At 42.2% G+C, this 23,200-nt stretch overlaps 1 protein-coding gene across 1 annotated transcript in view; it reads left to right on the top strand.

Annotated features, from left to right (window-relative positions):
- Positions 1–23,200, top strand: part of LOC120529938 (dynein heavy chain 5, axonemal-like) — a 331,615-nt gene that overhangs the window by 238,708 nt on the left and 69,707 nt on the right. Inside the window, exons 54-58 of the mRNA XM_039754147.1 lie at positions 98–762; positions 3,624–3,904; positions 10,445–10,660; positions 15,430–15,597; positions 19,711–19,929. Of these exons, the coding sequence (XP_039610081.1) occupies positions 98–762; positions 3,624–3,904; positions 10,445–10,660; positions 15,430–15,597; positions 19,711–19,929 (1,549 nt within the window). The remainder of the gene's footprint in view (positions 1–97; positions 763–3,623; positions 3,905–10,444; positions 10,661–15,429; positions 15,598–19,710; positions 19,930–23,200) is intronic.

Here is a 23,200-nt window from a genome sequence, read left to right as displayed (position 1 = left end):
AAAGCCTTGAGCTACATCATCATTATATATTCCTTTATAGCAAGAGAGAAAAGTAGTAATAGAAGAGCACAGTTTAATATTTTATTGTATTTTTTAGAACATACAACACTAGCAATCTTATGGAAGATCTTAAGCAGCTCTATCGGACAGCCGGTCAAAAGGGAAAAGGCATCACTTTTATCTTCACGGACAATGAAATTAAAGACGAGTCTTTCTTGGAGTATATGAACAACGTGTTGGCCTCCGGCGAGGTTTCAAACCTATTTGCCCGTGACGAGGTGGATGAGATCACTCAAGACCTTATCGGAGTAATGAAGAAGGAATATCCTCGACGAGTCCCCACTCCAGAGAACCTTTACGACTATTTTCTGTCACGAGTACGCAGTAATCTCCATGTTATTCTCTGTTTCTCACCTGTGGGAGAGAAGTTTCGCACCCGAGCTCTGAAGTTCCCTGGGCTCATTTCCGGTTGCACTATGGACTGGTTTCAGCGATGGCCTAAGGATGCTCTGGTGGCTGTGGCTCAGTACTTTCTGAGCGCTTACAAAATCGAGTGTTCAGACGAAGTGAAGCACAATGTGGTGAACACCATGGGAACCTTTCAAGATCTGGTGGCGGAAAAGTGTGTGGAGTACTTTGAGCGCTTTCGACGTCAGACCTATGTGACGCCAAAGTCATACCTGTCCTTCATAGATGGATACAAAATCATCTACAGTGAGAAGATTGCTTATGTGGGGATGCTTGCTGAACGCATGAGGACAGGTAAGAATTCTGCTTAATCATCTTATTAGATCATCTGTGATGGTCACCTAAATGGTATCTGTATATTTTCTTTTCTTAATGAAGGATAGGAAGCCAAAATCAGCTATACAATTGTTATCTGTAACCACTTACCTGTCTCACTGTGCTTATTGTATTCAACATATTTAATCACTGACCCTGTCTTTTATTTTTATTCCTTTACTTCAACCTAGTCTACCACCAACAGAAGATTACTATACTGCTGCTATTAAAACAGCTTCTTCTTCTTCTTCTTCTTCTTCTTCTTCTTGTTCTTTCAGCTGCTCCCATCAGGGGTTGCTACAGCGGATCATCTGTTTCCATACCTTTGTGTCCTCTCCATCTTGCTCTGTTACACCTATCACCTGCATGTCCTCTGTCACCTCTTCCATAAACCTCCTCTTAGACCTTCCTCTTTTCCTCTTGCCTGGCAGTTCTATCCTTAACGTCCTAGAAAGTTGATTCAGTTCATCTGAACGTAGTTCTTTTCCAGGGAGATACGTTACATCACTCATCCAAGTGACTTCCTCAGTCTTAGTTGACTGCAAGTTTCTCCAGCCTTATAAACAGTCTCTGCAGTCTATTTACATCTACAGGACAGTGGTCACTCTTTCAATGATGAAGATGTGCACATCCTGGACAGTGAGGAACGCTGGTTTGAGCGAGGAGTCAAGGAGGCCATTTATGTGTAAAATGAACAACTATCTCTGAACCAAGGAGGGGGCATAAGGGTCCATCTTTCACCATCTTACAATGCTGTGATTCCAGCCATTCCCCAACTCTCTATGAATGGTACTCATGGCCATTGATCAATGGACAATTTTCATATTATTGATCACACGGCCCCTTGTTAGCCAATGGTGTTAGTTTCGGTCATTATGCAAAAGGTTGGAGAAACCTGCAGTCAACTGAGACTGACGTTACTTGGATGAGTGATGTAACGTATCACCCTGGAAAAGAACTATGTCCAGATGAACTGAATCAACTTTCTAGAATTTCCTTACCTGGATTACTGAGCATTCATCGAGATATCCTTAATATCCTTCTCCCAATATGCCCAGAATCCCTCCTCTGCACATCGTCCCATCTGAGCTGACGCTCTAATGTCCTCATTTCTAATCCTGTCCATCCTCATCACACCCAATGCTAATCTTAACATCTTTAACTCTGCCACCTCCAGCTCTGTCCCCTGCTTTCTGGTCAGTGCCACCGTTTCCAACCTATATACCATAGCTGGTCTCACTACCATCCTGTAGACCTTCCCTTTCACTTCTATCTGTCACATGTCACTCCTGACACTCTTCTCCACCCACTCCACCCTGCCTGCACTCTCTTCTTTACCTCTCTTCCACACTCCCCGTTACTCTGTATTGTTGATCCCAAGTATTCCCCAACTCTACTCCCTGCATCCTCACCATTCCACTGACCTCCCTCTCATTCACACACATGTATCCTGTCCAGAAGTGACCTTCTTCTGACGTCACAAACGGAAGTGATGTAGTCCTAGGCGCCAGAACCGAAAGTGATGTCTTCAGGGATGAGTCAGACAGATTTTCCCGCGGTTGGTCTACAGAGACAACAAAAGAAGGTTTAGTGCAACCCGCCACCCTCTGGCCTGGCGTGGAATTACTCTCATTTGGTCCGAACAACGTCCTCCTACTTGCACGTGCGTGACATTGGGAACAAGAAAAAGTTGCAAAGAGCAAAGATCAGGCGAGTAGGGAGGGTGGCGAGAACTCCAAGACACACAAGTTAATTCAGAAATCTCTTCACTAGTCCGACAATGATCTTTGTAAATTGAATTGCAAACTTTTTCAATATTTTCATCATTCCTAATTGTGGAAGGTCGGCCAGATCTTGGTTGGTCTTCGAGTGCTATTTCCCCCTCGTATGAAACGTGAAAACCACTCATAGACCTGTGTTTTACTTAAGGCTTCCTCTGTCAAAGCAGATTCAAGCCTCACCACAGTTTCACTACAAAGAAAACAAAATTGAACGCAGACTCGCTGTTCTTTATGATCACCCATCACAAAAATCACATTAACGCGTTTAATAAGCGCCAAGAAAAACCGACATGAAATGCCGTACGTACAATACAGAGCAACCCCACTCGGCAGACTGCCACAGAATACTGTAAGTATGCTTCACTTAGCGGCGAAATTCACAGCTAAGTCGAGATTGTGCGACAAGTACAGATTCCGGTTATTTTTGGGTACCCCCTCATTTACCCACATTTTTGTGGCTACACCGTAGGTTTGACGCAGAATCAGCCTTAAGTAGTGAATAAAGGATCTGAATGCTTGTGTCAATGTGATGTTTCATTTCTTATTTTTAATAAGATATTACAAAAAAAATGTAAAATATCCTCTTTTATCCTGTCATTCTCAAATATGGAGTGTTGCTTGATGAGGGTTAAAATGAATTTAAGTGGTTTTAGCACAAGGCTGCAACATACCAAACAGTGCAGAGGCGTGAATCCTGTCTGAGAGAAGGATATGTGTGTGCCAGCATGTTTTGATTTCCTGACGAAGCCGTAGCCCCTTTTGATCCCGTAATTTAATTACACAGGTTCTGCAAATAGATGAATGTATAAAATAATTATTGAGAAGGTCTGAACCCTTGGCATATTTAAAAATAAAAAGCACACAGTACGTTCAAATGTAGGTACACTTAAACAAAACATTCATTTTTTTTCCTTTGGTTCCACCACAGTTCTAGGTAGAACATTTGCTGCTTATTGTGCAATCATGAATATTGATTTTGATTCCTAATCTAGAAGAGATCTTTTCAATTAGAATTTGTCCAGGTGTTAATTAACCCAATCCTTCCATGTTGAACCCCAGGTTTGGCAAAGCTCAATGAGGCGGAAGAATCAATTAATCTGCTGTCCAAGGAACTGGCAGTGAAGGAAGCAGACTTAGCTGTTGCATCCATCAAAGCAGACAAAGTGCTTCAGGAGGTCACAGAGAAGGCCCAGGCTGCCGAGGCTGTGAAAGCACAAGTGCAGAAAGTGAAGGACAAAGCCCAGGCCATCGTGGATGACATTGAGGCTGATAAAGCCATTGCTGAGGGCAAACTAGAAGCAGCAAGACCTGGTTTAGAAGCAGCAGAAGAAGCTTTGAAGGTTAGTGTGAATGTAAAGGAGGTCTGAGGATGGGACCTCAATTTTAAATAAGAGTCTGGTGGTCTGACACACAAATCATCCACACACTAAACTTACACATCTCTTACATTTCATTATTGTCTTAAGTCTCGAATGAGGCCACCTTGCTTTTTATGATTATTTCTGTTATATTTCAGCCTGGGTTCCATCGCTGGCTGGAGTTCAAATTCCTATTTTATGTCTTTTGTGTCCATTTTTGATTCTTTTATTTTTGTTAATTTTTTGTATGATGGTTCTTATTTGTTATGTATATATTTATAATTTGTATGCCTCGCTGCCTGTTCTGTTATGTTCCCTGTATTTTTTGGGTGTGTTCCCCAAGGCACGGGGCCACCTGAACATCTCTTTAATGGCTGAGGAAACAAGCAGTCCCTTGCAGTTCATTGGTTCATTGAATGTGCTTGTGGTGTTGGTGAGTTTGTGAGATTTCGATTATTATTGCTTGGTTTTTACCTGTTTTTGAAATTGTGTTTTTTGGGACTTGTTTTCTATTGGATTATCATTTTCAAGGAATTTGTTTTCATTAATTATAAGCATGCTGTGTTTGCCCTTTAATGACTACCCAGGGTTTAATCATTTTCCCCACTCAAATGGGCATTTTGAGGTGTTGTTGGGATTTCTGTGCTTAGGAACCCCAAGTTAAAAAGTTGACTGTAATTATGCATTCCATACGTCTAAATACACTCGAAAAGTATTTCTCATCTGAAGATTTCTTGTTGATGACACAGTACTGCAGTACATAAAGATCCAGAATCCTAGTTTTGAATCCTGCACCCAATCATTGTTTGTGTGGAGTCAGCATGTTATCCTCTTATCTGCATGGGTTCTCCTCCAGGTACTTTGGATATCCTCCCACATCCACAAAGACACCCAGTGTCTCCAAATTGGTCACAGTGTAGGTGTGTGGCATAAAAGGGCCCTGTGATGGACTGATGCATAGTCCAGTATTGGCACCTGCTTTCAACCAGTACTACCAGGATAGGCTCCGCTACCCCCTTCTCAAACCCTAAACTGGATTACAGGTATGTGGCTTTGAGAATACTAGTTTAGGACATCATATCTGCGAAGAATATTTTGGATACCATTTGGGTGATATCATGGGCGGACTGGTGGCTCTGAGGCTAGGGGTCTGCACTGGCAATCGGACGGTTTCCAGTTCGAATCCCGTAAACGCCAAAAGTGAATCTACTTCATTGGGTCCTTGAGCAAGGCATAGAATACAATACAATACAATACAGTTTATTTTTGTATAGCCCAAAATCACACAGGAAGTGCCGCAATGGGCTTTAACAGGCCCTGCCTCTTGACAGCCCCCCAGCCTTGACTCTCTGAGAAGACAAGGAAAAACTCCCAAAAAAAACCCTTGTAGGGAAAAATGGAAGAAACCTCGGGAAAGGCAGTTCAAAGAGAGACCCCTTTCCAGGTAGGTTGGGCGTGCAGTGGGTGTCAAAAGAAGGGGGTCAATACAATACAATACACAGAACAGAACAATTCCTTAAGACAGCATAATAATAAAAATTTTAGAAGTACGGTTTAACAGTAGATGATATGACATAATTAGGTTTGGATATTTTTAGAGTCCTGGAGACCTCATCCATCTAGCTGCCTCCCCATTTGGCCATGCCACGGCTGAAACGTTGCTCCGATGAAAGGACCCTCTTTCCCATGATTCCTGTGATCCTCCATCAGGGATGACTTTACCTTAGGCAGGCAAACAACTTGGCAGGTGGGCGTGGCACCAATGCCACATTTGGGTACCGAGAAAGAAACAGAATAGGTGAGGGTTAGTATTCAAATATAATTATCATGTTACTTATGTTATAGTGCTAATGACTAACAACAGAGATGCAGTATGTACAGTTAATCAGCAGCTCTAGTCAGGATATGCTAAACTGAAGTAGTGAGTCTTCAGCCGGGATTTAAAGGCTGAGACTGAAGGGGCATCTCTTATGGAAGCAGGAAGACCATTCCACAGTTTAGGGGCCCTGTAACTAAAAGCTCGACCTCCCACTGTTATTTTATTAATCCTTGGAATCCTAAGCAGACCGGCATCTTGAGATCTTAATGTGCGCTCAGGTTTGTAAGTCATGATAAGTTCAGACAAGTAAGCGGACCTTGGCCATTTAATGCTTTATATGTTAAAAGGAGGATTTTGAAATCTGCCCTAAACTTAACTGGGAGCCAGTGTAAAGATTTAAGAACTGGGGTTATGTGTTCATATTTTCTTGTTCTTGTAATAATTCTTGCAGCGCATTTTGGATTAACTGGAGGCTGTATAGAGAACAGTTTGAACAGCCAGTGAACACCGCATTGCAGTAGTCAATCCTACTAGAGATAAATGCATGAATTAATTTCTCACAATCCTGTTTATTTAGAAAGCGCCTTAATTTCCTAACATTTTTAAGATGGAAAAACATGTTTTGGACGACTTTGTAATATGCTTTAAATGACATGCTAGAGTCAAAGATAACTCCTAGATTGCGGGCTGATTCAGTAAAATTAATTGGGATTCCAACTGAGTTAAATGACGACAAAATATTGCTGTGATCAGCGTCATTCCCTCCAACAATTAACATCTCTGTTTTATCTGTATTTAAAGACAAGTAGTTCTCATTCATCCATTCCTTTAATTCACTAACACAACTAATTAAAGACAACATCGGAGAAACTTCATTTGATTTAAATGAAAGGTATAACTGGGTGTCATCTGCATACAGTGAAAATTAACATTATGTTTCCTAATGAGAGATCCCAGTGGAAGCATGTAAAGTGAAAACAGTAAAGGTCCCAGTACTGAGCCCTGCGGACACCATATTGAACTTCTGTGTATAATGATGGAGTACTGTCAGCACATTTCTGTACATACTGGAATCGATTTGATAAATAAGAACTGAACCAAGCGAGCACGGGCCTGTAAGCCCAACATCGTTTTCTAGCCTGTGCAGTAAAATAGAATGGTCAATGGTGTCAAATGCTGCACTTAAGTCCAACAACATAATTACAGTGGAATTTCCTTCATCAGAGGATATCAGAATGTCATTTACAACCCGTGTTAGTGCCGTTTCTGTACTATGACCAGTGCGAAAGCCAGACTGGAATTTCTCAAATAAATTGTAATGCGTAAGGTGTGACTGAAGCTGACTGGCGACTACTTTTCTAGTATTTTAGAGAGAAATGGTAAATTTGAAATAGGCCTATAGTTATTTAGTATGTGTGGGTCTAGGTCTGACTTTTTAAGTAAAGGTTTAATGACTGACACTTTTAGTGCATCAGGTACTGTGCCATGCAGTAATGAACTATTGATAATGGTTAGAATAGGCTGCAAGAACATCCATTGCACTTTTACTAGTTTTGTTGGCACTGGATCTAGGGAACAAGTAGTGGGCTTCATTTTAGTAATTAAAGTTAAGACTTCCTGGTGAGTTACAGGATTAAAATTATTAAAGTGCTGAATGCAATGTGAGCAGGGTCTGCTAAGCTAGTATTTGGTTTGTACTGTGATGCTGAGATCTGGGATCTTATATTTTTAATTTTCTCATTGAAGAAGTTCATAAAGTCTGTACTGCTAATATCTGTTGGTATTTTGCACTGTTGATCTGAATTCCCATTTGTTAATTTAGCCACTGCTCTAAAAGTACCCTAGGATTTTTATTATTGCTATCTATTAATGTAGAATAGTATTCTGAGCGAGCTTTAAAGAGGGCTTTTTATATTTATTAACACTCTCTGTCCATGCAATTTGAAAGACATGTAGCTTTGTTGTTCTCCATCTGCGCTCCAGTTTTCGACACTCTAATTTAAGAGCTCGAGTATTTTCATTAAACCAGGGAGAGTTTCTATGTGCTTTGATCACTTTTGTTTTAGGGGAGCCACTGTGTCCAGAGCATCTCTCAAGGTCACATTATAATGTGATATTAGCTGATCTAAATTGTTTTCCACGTTTACATTTGATGTTAACTGATCTAAATGGTTTTCCACAATTACACTCGACTTACTCAAGGTATCTATAAATTTTGAAGCAGAATTACAATCTAGATGTCGCACTGTCTTTGTTTTAATCTGCGAGTGCTGGCATGGGCAGAACTAAATCAAATGTAATTAAGAAGTGATCGGAAATAACTACATTTAATGGAGTAATATTTAAATTTTGAATTTCAACTTTGTAAGTTATAATTAAATCTAATGTATGGTTATGATTATGAGTTGGACCTTTGACAATCTGACAAAATCCTACTGAATTTAACAAATAAGTAAAACATTTGCTAAAAGTGTCAGTTTCCACATCAATGTGTACATTAAAATCCCCATCAGAACTACGTGATCATAATTTATAGCCAAATCAGACAGAAGGTTGCTAAATTCAGTCATGAACAATGAATATGGCCCTGGTGGTCTGTAGACTAGCACTATAATTGTGTTGGAATCTGTTTTAATATTTAAAATGAATGCCTCAAAGGATGTAAAGTTGCCTAAATTTTTAGGAGTGATTTGCATTTTGTTACAATGAATTATTCCAAGGCCTCCTCCTCGACCAGAATCTCTAGACTTATGAAGGAACGAGTATCCATCTGGTGACGCCTCAGCTAGGGAACAGTGTCACATTTACTAAGCCAGGTTTCAGTAAGAAGACACAGATCAGATTTTGTACTTAATATATATCATTTACCAAAACAGCTTTAGTGCCAAGAGAGCGAATGTTCAATAAACAGCATTTAAAACTGCATGGTTCTTTCTGAACTGCTGATATATTTTTTTTTAATTTGAATTAAATTTCTATTACAGATGCCCCTGGTGGAGTGTCTGGTTTTATCCCTTGGTCTAATTATACACCTTATTTTTGGTTATCAATTAATTTATGGTTTGTATCAAGACTAAATTTACTGGATGCCCCACAACAGGGATTATGGGTAACAGCTTCAGGAAAATAACAGGTGGGATAAAGAACAGCCTGTGATTTAAGATCACATGACTGCGGCCTGGATGGTGCTCTAATCAGTCAACCAGGCAGTTTTGCTGCCATATTTTGGGATAATACATAAGATCCCTCCAGTTAGGATGAAGACCATCTCTTCTGAAAAATCCAGGCCTTTCCCAAAAATCATCCCAATTGTTCACAAATGCTATGCTTTTATTTGCACACCAGGTTTCTAGCCAGCAGTGAAAGGAATGCAATCTGCTATAAATCACATCCCTCTATATAATCTTGGTAAGGGACCAGATACAATTAAATTCCGACATTTTGTTTTAGCTTTGGTGCATAGAGATGAAGTTCGCTTTAATACCTCAGATTGCTGTAAATAAATATCATTAGTGCCGACATGCAGCAATAAGGTAGATACTTCATCGGCAACACGGTCCAATGCGGCCTTTATGCCAGAAATCTTGGCCCCTGCAAGGCACTTAACATTAACTGCTGGTTTAACATAGTTTGGAATTCTAACATTCCGCACTATGGAATCGCCAATTATGAGCACTTTATTATTCTCAGTTTCCACAGGCGCTGGAGAGCTGAGAATCTGTTCTGGGTCCGAATTGGTGACCTGGGTGCTGGGGGACTAAATTTTGGATTCTTAGACCCCGTCTTACTGTTACCCACTGCCCTGTGGCTGAATTGGTGCTGCTGATTTCGGCTCGCACTGACTACAGTGGGACCTGGAGAGACTGAAGCGAATCAGATGTAGCCGAATTGTCTAAACAAACCGAGTCGATCCAATTTTCGGTTTGCCTAATCGCTATCAGATTCCTAACGCGGTCCTCCAATTCGTATTTTCCCGACCAACTCTAAATTAACTAAACATTTTTGGCAGGTGAAGCTATCTGCACTGTCGGCCGGAAAACCTGAGCTGTACATACTGCAGGACACACAACATATAAACGTGCCCCCGATGGGCAGAGAGCAGATAGAACTTACATTAAGTGTTGAAGTCATCTTTGTCGTTTTATAGGTGCTTCGGCAGTTTCCGTGTTCAGCTGAATCACCGTTGCTTTAAGTTTCCACCACCCGCTGAGCGATCGACTTTAATTTCTCACTGCGGTTATTTTTACTGGTCAGCTGCCGGCTTTACCACAGGTGAACTTGCTCGGGTGTTTGCGAAAGGCTACGTGCCTGTGGGAGATGCCGCCGCTCTCTACTTCCGCTCGCTGATCCGCTCTCTGGCATGATGTTAATCTGAATCCAGCCCTGCATGTAGGCCCTCCATCCTGCAGGAAAAAACCTGGGGGTTGGTGGCAAGATTGGCACTCCAGAAAAAATAAATAAAACACCCACTGGTTCCATTCCATCTGAACTAGTGGGGTGCTGAGGTGTCACCCGTTGCATGGCTGCACTCGGGCCTACTCTGGGGATCCTGAGTTGATTTGTCATGTGGTGGATGCGGCAATACACTATCAGCACATGCTTCTAACCTCCACCTTGGGTGATAAAGAGAAAGAGCAGGAAGAATAACATTGCAGTGCAGTCAAAATAATACTTGACCCTTGCATATTTCTTCTTTTCTTCAGACCATCAAACCCACCGATATTGCCACCGTGAGGAAGCTCGGTAAGCCCCCTCACCTGATCATGCGCATCATGGACTGCGTGCTGCTGCTGTTTCAGAGGAGACTCGACACGGTCACTGCGGACCCTGAGCGGCCTTGTAACAGACCCTCATGGGCGGAGGCCTTGAAGCTGATGAATTTTTCTGGATTCCTCAATATGTTACTGAATTTTCCAAAGGTAAGTGTCATGGTTGGCATTTGTTTATGCATTCTTTTTATTTTTTAAATACTTCTTCAAGGTCACTGAATCCATTTTTCCCATTTATCTTTATACTGTAGTAACGGTGTTAGATTGTGTTTGCATCCTTCCGTGACACAATTTTGAATTTCATGAATGGCACATTTCTTAAGAGATTGTAGATGGGTTGTTACTTGGTTGCTAGGGAGTGATATCCGTGGTCTGCGTACTGAATGATCTCACAAATAATTATGTGGTAATGAAGTTGACAAAAGAAGGGAAAAGGGTTGGGGTGACAACTGGAATCCCCTTATAATTTTGATTGAAAGAAAAGGAAAAATAGATGCCCCATGGGAGTGCAAAAAGGTAACAAGACTGATGGTGTAACTTAAATTAACTTATGAAAACGTACATTTCAACCCTTTTCCCCTTTCACATACTCCACTTCTGCATCTACCAACCATTATATTCAGGCCTTCTCCCAGTATGTGGATTGTAACACCCAGGGAAATAGGACTATCGACCTACTGTATGCAAACATTAAAGACACATACAGCGCCACCCCGCTGCCTGCGCTTGGGAGAGCAGATCATAACCTGGGCCTGCTTCAGCCTCACTACAAACCAAGAGTGAAGGCGCTACCTACAACCACACGATCATTCAGGAAGTGGTCCCCTAAGGCAGAGCAGGCTCTGAGAGGCTGCTTTGGAACTACGGACTGGGATAACCTGCTGGGGTCACATAGTGAGAACATTGAAGAGGCTGTTGACTGTACTACTGACTACATCAACTTCTGTATGGACATTGTAGTTCCAGTAAGAACAGTACGCTGCTATGCTAACAACAAGCCATGGATTACAAGTGACATCAAAGGCCTTTTGAACCAGAAGAAAAGGGCTTTTAAAGGTGGTGATCAGCATGAGCTCAAGCGCGTGCAGAAGGAACTCCGAGTCCAGCTCAGGACATTGAAGGAGCAGTACAGGAGAAACCTGGAGCAGAAGTTGGAGAATAACAGCATGAAGGAATTGTGGGATGGGATGAAGATCATCACTAGCTGCAGCTCGTAGTGGGTTGCCACCATCAAGATAGAGACGTGGAGAGAGCAAACCAAATTAACAACTTCTTTAACAGGTTTGACCACCCTAACTCACTCTCACCTCGGAGTACTGCACCCTCCAATAATCCTTCTGCTGATACCAGCATAGAAGAGACATCCCCACCCACAATTACAGCAGCCCAGGTGAGCAGAGAGCTGAGGAGACTTCATCCCAGCAAAGCAGCGGGTCCAGATGGAGTATCGCCACGACTGCTGAAGGCCTGTGCGCTGGAGCTAGGGAGTCCTCCACAGCATATCTTCAACCTGAGCCTGGAACAGGGGAGAGTCCCGAGGCTTTGGAAAACATCTTGCCTCACCCCAGTTCCAAAGGTATCACGTCCTAGTGAGCTGAATGACTTCTGGCTTGTCGCTCTGACGTCACATGTGATGAAGACCATGGAGCGGCTGCTGCTTCCCCACCTGAGGCCACAGGTCTGCCATGCCCTCGACCCTCTGCAGGTCGCATACCAGGAGAAGGTGGGAGCGGAGGATGCCATCATCTATATGCTACACCGATCCCTCTCCCACTTGGACAGAGGCAGTGGTGCTGTAAGAATTATGTTTCTGGACTTCTCTAGTGCCTTCAACACCATCCAACCTCTGCTCCTTAGGGACAAGCTGACATAGATGGGAGTAGATTCATACCTCATGGCATGGAACGTGGACTATCTTACAGACAGACCTCAGTATGTGCGTCTCGGGAACTGCAGGTCTGACATTCTGGTCAGCAGCACAGGAATGCCGCCGGGGACTGGACTTTCTCCGGTCCTGTTCAGCCAACATACATCGGACTTTCAATACAATTCGGAGTCCTGTCACATGCAAAAGTTCACTGGCGACATTGCTATCGTAGGCTGCATCAGGAGTGGGCAGAAGGAGAAGTATAGGAACCTAATCAAGGACTTTGTTAAATGATGCGACTTAAACCACTTACAACTGAACACCAACAAGACCAAGAAGCTGGTGGTGGATTTTAGGAGGACCAGGCCCCTCATGGACCGTGTGATCATCAGAGGTGACTGTGCAGAGGGTGCAGACCTATAAATACCTGGGAGTGCAGCTGGATGATAAACTGGACTGGACTGCCAATACTGATGCTCTGTGTAAGAGAGGACAGAGCCGACTATACTTCCTTAGAAGGCTGGTGTCCTTCAACATCTGCAATAAGATGCTGCAGATGTTCTATCAGACGATTTGTGGCGGCGCCCTCTTCTACGTGGTGGTGTGTTGGGGAGGCAGCATAAAGAAGAAGGACGCCTCACAACTGGACAAACTGGTGAGGAAGGCAGGCTCTATTGTAGACACGGAGCTGGACAGTTTGACATCCGTGGCAGAGCGGCGGGCTCTGAGCAGACACCTGTCAATCATGGAGAATCCACTGCATCCACTGAACAGGATTATCTCCAGACAGAGGTGCAGCTTCAGTGACAGACTGCTGTCACCATCCTGCTCTACTGACAGACTGAGGAGACCCCGCACTATGCGACCCCTGGGGGGGGTAAATGTTAACATTATACAAAGTTATTGTCTGTTATACCTTCATTGTTATCACTCTTTAATTTAATATTGTTCTTTATCAGTATGCTGCTGCTGGAGTATGGGAATTTCTCCTTGGGATTAATAAAGTATCTATCTATCTATCTATCTATCTATCTATCTATCTATCTATCTATCTATCTATCTATCTATCTATCTATTATATAGTGCCTTTCACTCTATCTATCTGTTATATAGTGCCTTTCACTCTATCTATCTATCTATCTATCTATCTATCTATCTATCTATCTATCTATCTATCTATCTATCTATCTATCTATCTATCTATTATAAGTGCCTTTCACTCTATCTATCTGTTATATAGTGCCTTTCACTCTATCTATCTATCTATCTATCTATCTATCTGTTATATAGTGCCTTTCACTCTATCTATCTATCTATCTATCTATCTATCTATCTATCTATCTATCTATCTATCTATCTAAATGACTTGCTCAGGGTCACACAGTGGTGTCAGTAGTGGGATTTTAACCCACAACCTCAGGGTTTGAAGCCCAAAGTCTTAACCACTATGTCACACAGCCTGCCTTTTCTTCCAGAATGAGTATGACCTAATTGGTCAACCTCAATATAAATTACAGCAACTAATAATACTTTTTTGAAGTAAGGACTACACTACAATTTTGTAATTTTAGTGAAGTGACTGTCAATTCATTTCAGTGTATATTACAGAGCACATAATGCACATACTTAAAAAACAAAGTCAACTATTTGGCAGATCTGAGTCCATTTTGTGACTTTGCTAAGATCTTCCCAGAAACTCACCCTTGTGAGAATACCAGGGTAAAGTACTCAGGAGAAAAATCTGAGACGCAGGACACATGAGACAATGTCTCCATTTTGTTTCTTTCTGATCTTATTGCTGTCGAGGAGAAACCAAAAAGATATTTAGGACATCTCTTTTTTGATTTTCTTATTCCTACTAGGGGGCTCCCTGCTCGCTTTGCTCGCCAACCCCTGGACGAGCGCTATGTGCTAGCCTCTTCATGGCTCTGCCGCTCTTATATGGGGAAGTGGATATACAGTACAATTTAAACAGATTGTTATTTTCATGGGAATTGTTACATATGCATAATAGAACAAACTATTTTACATTACAGCGAGTAATTAACCATAGTAAAAAATAGTAAAACGTAATAAATTGAAAGAAAATTATGTTTCATGTTGCGTTAAAGTTGTTCGTCTTGTTATAAGTTTTTATTCTGTTTGGCTTTGAAATTAACATGCAAATACTTTTTAAATTTACACTTTTACTTCAGCAAAAACAATTTTTTGAATTAACTTTTCTTCAGTATGGCATTGAATTTTGATTCCATGTTTGGACTTACATCGTGACAACGCAACGTTTAACTGCCTGTGAGTGAATTTCGTTTCTTTCTGTCTAATAAATAAACTGACTTTTTCTAATGTTTGTCCCTGTGATATGTTAATTGTCATAGCAAAAACTATCCTAATCCTAACAGGAAACTGTAAATGTTTTAATACAAATGGCATATCAAGATCTCCTTTGGTGTCTAATGTTATCCGCGGTGTATGTACTACATTACCTTTCTTGTGGCCTGTTAAATTTTTACATGTTAGAATTGTTTAAACAATTTTGAGTACAACTAATCTTGTCCAATTGCATAGCCCATGTTTCAGCAGAGTCTATTGATATGCATTTAACCAATTTGCTGTGTAACCGATCAACAATTTTCGTGTTAATTCATTTGACTTCATCGTTTCTCGGTGCTAGGATTGCCCGTGTACTCATTTCTTCTGTTGATAACCATTCGGGATAAAATTCTTCAATAAGATTTGGACATAATTCGTCTTCTTTAGTTGGGAACTTAAAGTGAGGAAAATGTAAAAATTTATAAGTGCTGAGAGAGGAGAAACCGTGTCTGTCAAAAGCATTCACACGAATGAGAGGCGAGAGGACCGCGGATGTGGGCCGTTAACCGTAAATGGTTGAGAAGAGGGCGGAGCCCACCTGAGAAAATCTCTTGGCAATAGTCTTGTCTCGTCTTAAGATTTTCTTTTATAATAGAGAGATGAGTTATAATTACTGATTACGTGTACACTGTAATTAATTTTATGTGTCTTTACAATCTACCATATTTGTTTTCCTTCTTAGGATACCATTACGGGAGAAGTGGTTGAATTACTTACACCTTACCTGTTAATGGAGGACTACAACTTTGAAACAGCAAAAAAAGTCTGTGGAAATGTGGCCGGTCTCTGCTCGTGGACCCTAGCTATGGCCGACTTTTTTGGAATAAACAAAGAGGTCCTTCCACTTAAGGTAAAGTTAATTCAAAGCAAATGAAATTTAGAATATAAAGATAAATTTGTCAAGAAAAAAGTATCTAAAGGGGTCAATGAATGCCATTAAAAATATTGAGGGTTAGGAAGAGTGTCACACTACATGAGTTAACTCAAGTTCTACTCGCCAAGATGTCACATTTAATGACTGTCGTTACTGATTATGGCTGCCTCTGAGGGTGTCAAACTGTGGGATTATTTATTACATGCTCATGTGATTCCCTGATGACTTTTCATTCTTCTTCTTCTTCTTATTCTTTTGGCTGCTCCCATTAGGGGTCGCCACAGCGAATCATCTTTTTCCATATCTTTCTGTCCTCGTCATCTTGTTCTGTTACACCCATCACCTGCATGTCCTCTCTCACCACATCCATAAACCTTCTCTTAGGTCTTCCTCTTCTCCTCTTCCCTGGCAGCTCTATCCTTAGCACCTGTCAGGGCTGCCAGGGGCCATGACCCGGCCGGGCGCCAGGAGGGACCGGAAGAGGGTCAGAGCCCTGCCTGGATCACGTGGGGTTTGCCTTCCGGGTCGCTTTGGGGGCCACGGGTCAAGGGCATGGAAGCCTTTCCCTGTAGGGGCCCGTGGTCACCACCAGGAGGCGCCCCAGTGCCTTGGGGACCTGTTACCCCAGCACTTCCGCCACACCAGGAAGTGCTGGGGGGAAGAGTTATGACGGCGCCCGGAGAGCAGCCAGGAGGACAGCCGGCACTTCCTCCACGCTGGGGCGTGGCCAACAGAAGATTGCCGGAACACCTGGGGCTCATCTGGGTCCTCTATAAAGGGGCCGTCTCCATTCATTCGAGGCTAGAGTGGGTGGAAGGGCGGCGAGGCAAGAGGAGTTGTGGAGGCGGCCCGAAGACAAGGCATTGTGGCCAGGACTGTGACTGTTTTGGGGTTTGTGCACGTGACTGAGGTCTGAGTGACCATTGGCTGGGGTCTTAGTGACCTATTATTGTAAATATTTTGTATAATAAACGTGTGGTGGTGTTTTAAACAAGATGTCCGCCTGTCTGTGTCGGGCAAAGTTCACACACCCTTCTCCCAATATACTCAGCATCTCTCCTCTGCACATCCAAACCAAAGCATTCTCGCCTCTCTGACTTTGTCCCCCAACCATCCAACTTGAGCCAACCCTCTAATGTCCTCATTTCTAATCCTGTCCATCCTTGTCACACCCATCGCCAATCTTAGCATCTTTAACTCTGCCACATCCAGCTCTGTCTCCTGTGCCACCGTCTCCAGCCCATATAACATAGCTGGTCTCACTACCGTCCTGTAGACCTTCCCTTTCACTCTTGCTGATATCCATCTGTCACAAATCACTCCTGACACTCTTCTCCACCCACTCCACCCTGCCTGCACTCTCTTCTTCACCTTCTTTTCCACAGTCCCCATTATTCTGTACTGTTGACCCCAAGTATTGAAACTCATCCATCTTCACCAACTCTACTCCTTGCATCCTTATTCACATCTCCTATTAAACTACTTCTGGGTGCCTCACCATATCCCTGCCATTACAGAAGCTTTCTTTCTTGTTTTTATTCAGAATTATTACTGTTTTAATATAATTAATTAATATTATTTATTAGTAATGTTAAGGTGTGGACTCTGGTTTGGTACCATACATTTCTGAATGAATTTTTAAGCTAAACGGAAGAAATGTTGCTGTCAATGCAGACCTGTCCACTGACCCACCTCAGCCGCCGTCCTGACAAGCTGCAAACTTGAGAAACATCAAATGGTGATTCTAAAAGATCGGATTGCTGCCTACAGCTGTAACATCTGAGAATATAAAATACTTTGACAAATATAGAAGACTAAAATGGGATGTATTAAAATTTCCCGTATTCACCTAGTAGCACCGCAGTCACCACTGATGGAAGGTGCCCAAGTTACACCCCATCAGAAGAACCGTTTGGCCGAAAACGAAAGCTTAAAGACAGACAGTGCGTTTTAAAGTAATCAACAGAAGTTTGGACACCTGTGCAAATTGTTTGTTTCAACTTGCAAGCTTAATTTACTTTCATTGCTGCGGAAAATCTGTTGGTTGGAACCAATTAGTTGTTCCCTGAAGAAGGCTCATTTGTAATATTCTGAGTTTTTGCTAACCTAAACTTTCAATTTAAACCTCCGCCAGTCTACTACTTACCTTTTCACCATTTTAGGCCATTCATTGCATTTCATCTGGTTAAATTTGAAGAAAAACCGAGGTGTTTTAAAACTATTGACTGGTAGTTTACAAGCCGGGTATTGAGAGCAGCAAATCTTGATTATCCAAGCCAGACGTTTTTATGTGTATTTGTATTTATATAATGCATGTATGTATTGTGACAGATAGAGGGCGCTATCGTTCCCTTGAACCCCTGTCCAAGACTCCAGACACCAAGTAAAAGTCCAAAAGTAGATTATATTTATTAACAACAGTGCACAGAGCACCCTATCCTCCACAATACTAATTAAATACACAATAATCACACTAATAAACTCTCCACCACTCCCAGACGCGTTGCCCTCCTACCACCCAGCTCAGCTCCCCGTCAGGAAGCTGTCACAGTCCTTTTATAGTCCCTGACCCGGAAGTGTTCCAGTCCCCAGTTCATGTGATCCTTATCACTTCCGGGTCAGATCAAAAGTCCTTTTCTTCATCCCAGAAGTATGTCACTTCTGCTGTCGCTTTGCCTATGACGCACTTCCGGGTTATAGGGCACATATGACTCTCTGGGCCTCTCTGCAGCGTCCTCTGTTGGCCCCTGGGGTATCCAGCAGGTTTGTAAAGGAAAACTCCATAATCCATGATTCCCTGCTGGCATCCGGGGCACCTCCATGCTGCAGGGAGAGCTCCATCTGGCGACCTCGGGGTATTGGCCGTGATGACAAGCCGGCCATAGACCACTGTATACATGTATTTATTTATTGATTTATTTTTGGAAGTTTCTATGAATTTTTAATTTCCATTTGGATAAAAATAAAATTTAATGTAATCTTATCTAACCTAATCTAATCTAATCTAATCTAATACAACTATATTACCCCTAAATAACTGTATTATCACTTGATTGTTCTCTTTATTCTCTCACAAAGACTAATACATACACATAGCGATCCTAATTAAACAAAGCCTCAAGTGGTGCAGTCACTCCACAATATTCCATACCGGACACAACTACACACACGTGTATACAGACGTCCTAGCCAGACAAAGTCTCAAGTGGTGATAATTGCCAGTCAGTTAGCGTTATTCAACATAAGATTCTGTACACGTGGACTCTTTATCACCAACATTAACAAACATGTAGGGGTCGTCAGCTATGCCACTTACTAACCAAAATATGTCTTACCTTTATCACAGTTATTCTAATTGTTGAGAGCAGCAAATCTTGATTATCCAAGCCAGAAGTTTTTATGTGTATTTGAGGGAGTTGTTCTTTGTTTTTTATTTTATGTATTTATATTATGCATGTATGTATGCATGTATTTATTTATTTAATTTTTGAGGTTTCTATAAATTTTTAATTTCCCTTGGAGAAAAATAAAATTTAAACTAAATTTATCTAATCTAATCTAATCTAATCTAGTCTAATCTTAACTATCCATCCATCCATCCATCCATTATCCAACCCGCTATATCCTAACTACAGGGTCACGGGGGTCTGCTGGAGCCAATCCCAGCCAACACAGGGCAAGGCAGGAAACAAACCCTGGGCAGGGCTAATCTAATTGGATCTAATCTAATCTAATCTGATCTAGTCTAATCTAGTTTGATCTAGTCTAATCTAATGTGATCACAAGATCACTTCTGATTTTTTTCGAAGGCTGTCAACTTGAACTTCCATCATTAACGCTGTGCCAGAAAAACTGTTTACCAGATATATGGAGTTGAGCTGCCACCTTTATTTTTCTGAATGGCCAGACAGAATGTTTTGCTCTCAACGTTCAACAAGCCTCTCCTCCATTTGCACAGTTGAGAAAACTCAGTTCTTATTATTGCGGCCATTCTTCAGTGTTTACGGTCATTGTGTGCATTTCTGCGTGCCTTTGAATTCATCTTAGAATTCTAAAACTCAGTTCGACCATCTTTTTTTTTAATCTCAGGCGAACCTGAAGTTACAAGAGGCGAGGCTTGGCGTAGCCCAGACAGAGCTGAATAACGCTCAGCAGCAACTCGATGACAAGCAGAAGGAGCTCGATGAAGTGCAGGCCATGTACAATGCGGCTAGAAATGAGAAGCAGACCCTCCTGGATGACGCCGAAGCCTGCCGGAGAAAGATGAGCAACGCCACGACTCTCATTGAAGGCTTGGGTGGAGAGAAGGTAGGATGACAAATCTCACGATCGACAATAGCGTTCAATAGATGCCATATTGTAACAGTCAGCTTTTCAGTTTCACACTTGGCTTCCATAACGTGGTTTCAGAACAGAACTGTCCTTTAACTGCAGATGAAATGTTTTAACATGAAAACTTCATGTTAAACCTAATCACACAATTCATAAGAAGTGGCAGAACATGATGGCAGGTGTATCATCATCAAGTTTGTGAGACTAACCAGGAATGTTAACATTTACATATTTGGCCAACGCCCTTATCAAAAGCGACTTACAACATTTGAGATACAATTGGTTACATTTCGTTTCTTTTCCAGTTGGAGCACAGGTGGGTGAAGTGACTTGTGTAGGGTCAGTAGCAGGATTTGAACCCACAACCTCAAGGTCTGAAGTCAAAAACCTTGACCATTGGGCCACACTATTTATTGGGTTCATCTGCTCTCGCCCCTTAAGATGTGGAAGAAATAAATTGGAAATATATTAAAGAAAGGACCTATTTGAGTCAGAAACCAGACAAGAGGAAACTTTTTCATGTGTCTTTCATTTTTGTTCATGAAGAAGGAACACAATGTTACCGCGGTCTGCAAAGGGAAAAAATTCCACTAGCAGAGGTTTCAACAAAAATGGTCACAGAACAGAGACAGAGAAGCTCATATTTATTGATAACTGAATTTACATTACAGTGCCTAACCTAGCCTGACATTTACTTTGATTGGTTCATTGGCTTACACCATCTGAATATTTACTCGGATTGGGTAAAAGACATGAGATGTTTTCAGCAGAGAGCTTAGCCAGCTTACATTCCCAAATTTGAAGTCTCATTCTACTACATTCTTGTACTTCGACATCTCTTAAGTTCAGCTCTTATTCTTTTATGGAAATTGTGTACGTGACAACTTCTCTAGCACCATCAACACCATCCAACCTCTGCTCCTTAGGTACAAGCTGTCAGAGATTGGAGTAGATTCATACCTGGTGCCATGGATCATGGACTGTCTTACAGACAGACCTCAATATGTGCGTCTCGGGAACTGCAGGTCTGACATTGTGGTCAGCAGCACAGGAGCGCCGCACTTGACTGTACTTTCTCCAGTCCTGTTCAGCCAACATACGTCGGACTTCCAATACAACTCCAAGTCCTGCCATGTGCAAAAGTTCACTGACAACACTGCTATCATAAGCTGCATCAGGAGTGGGCAAGAGGAGGAGTACAGGAACCTAATCAAGGACTTTGTTAAATGGTGCAACTCAAACCACCTACACCTGAACACCAGCAAAACCAAGGAGCTGGTGGTGGATTTTAGGAGGCCCAGGCCCCTCATGGACCCTGTGATCATCAGAGGTGACTGTGTGCAGAGGGTGCAGACCTATAAAATACCTGGGAGTGCAGCTGGATGATAAATTGGACTGAACTGCCAACACTGACGCTCTGTGTAAGAGAGGACAGAGCCGACTATACTTCATTAGAAGGCTGGCATCCTTCAACGTCTGCAATAAGATGCTGCAGATGTTCTACGAGACGGTTGTGGCGAGCGCCCTCTTCTACGCGGTGGTGTGCTGGGGAGGCAGCATAAAGAAGAGGGACGCCTGGACAAACTGGTGAGGAAGGCAGGCTCTATTGTAGGCATGGAGCTGGACAGTTTGACATCCATGGCAGAGCGACGGGCGCTGAGCAGGCTCCTGTCAAGCATGAAGAATCCACTGCATCCACTGAACAGGATCATCTCCAGGCAGAGGAGCAGCTTCAGTGACACACACTGACAGACTGAGGAGGAGACCCCACACTATGCGACTCTTCAGTTCCATCCGGGCGTGTAAATGTTACCATTGTACAAAGTTATTGTCTGTTTTTACCTGCATTGTTATCACTCTTTAATTTAATATTATTTTTTGTATCAGTATGCTGCTGCTGGATTATGTGAATTTCCCCTTGGAGATTGATAAAGTATCTATCTATCTATCTATCTATCTATCTATCTATATCTGCTGATCTCTTTATCATACATCACTCCTGGTACATTCTTGTCTTTGTTGTTCACTTGACCTTTACCTGGCTTCCTGATATGCCTGAAGAGGTTTCTGACACTTTTTAGATAGATAGATAGATAGATAGATAGGGAGCTGAGTGGACCAAGTAATTACCCACTAGGCCAGGGGGTGGGGGGGTGCACTAAACCTACTTCTGTTATCTCTGCAGGCCAAATATGGGAAAACCTGCATGTTCACTTCCGATTCCGGGCGCCCAAACCAACGTCACTTCCAGTTCCAACACCCAGACTGACATCACTTCCGGTTCCGGTGCCAAGACTGATGTCACTTCCAGTTCTGGCGAGATGACATCACTTCTGCTTTCGGCTTATAAAGCCGCCATCTTTTTCTAACCAGATCAGTTCAGTTTTGGAACTCAACCAGAGCACATCATAGCTTATCTCTTTGCCGTTTTTGCAGCCAGGGTCATTTTACGGGTGACGGCTCCAAACCTTTTTTCATGTGTTGAGGCTACTATTTTCACAGTGGCGTAGTCGGCAGGATTATGGCCTCCTTTTTGAACCAGAAGGGACATTGAATCAGGCAAGTTTTCCCGTATTTGGCCTGCAGAGATAACAGAGGTAGGTTTAGTGCACCCCGCCACCCCCTGGCCGAGCGGGTAATTACCTCCACTTGGTCCACTCAGCTCCCTCCTAATCGCACGTGTGTGACAATAGATAGATAGGCAGGCCTCTTTTATTGATGTGTAACAGAGCAAGATGTAACGGACAGGAAGATACAGAAAACTGTGTGCAATTATTCATAATCTGAAATAAAAATGCCAGATGAACAAGTTAGCCAGACCTCCAAGAGAAATTCATATGAGCGTGAAGAGATGAGTACAGTACTACACAGAGTTTATTTGTCCCCAGGGGGATATTTGTCTTTTTACTGAAATTCTTTAATAAATACATAAATAGGTTTATAAGCAAGTAAACGAATACATATACAGACACACACTTTCACACACTCTTTAAGGAAAGAATAATTCAAAAGAAACAATAGTTCAGACTTGGCTATTACAATCCCAGTGAGGTATTATGCCATGCGTATTGCTGTTGGTATAAAGAAGCCCCCCAGTCACATTTCTTGATACACTTCTGCTGAATGATTTGTTGGCTGACTGTGTGTCAGTGTGTCACAAAGAGGATGTGCAGTGTTGTTCACAATGTTCATAATCTTTATACTTATAAGTAGAGGTTGAATGAAGATAAGATGACATCCAGTGTTG

The sequence above is a fragment of the Polypterus senegalus genome, chromosome 5, assembly GCF_016835505.1.
Source record: "Polypterus senegalus isolate Bchr_013 chromosome 5, ASM1683550v1, whole genome shotgun sequence".
NCBI classification, from domain to species: Eukaryota; Metazoa; Chordata; class Cladistia; order Polypteriformes; family Polypteridae; genus Polypterus; species Polypterus senegalus.
This window is presented reverse-complemented; position numbering and strand designations above follow the sequence as displayed.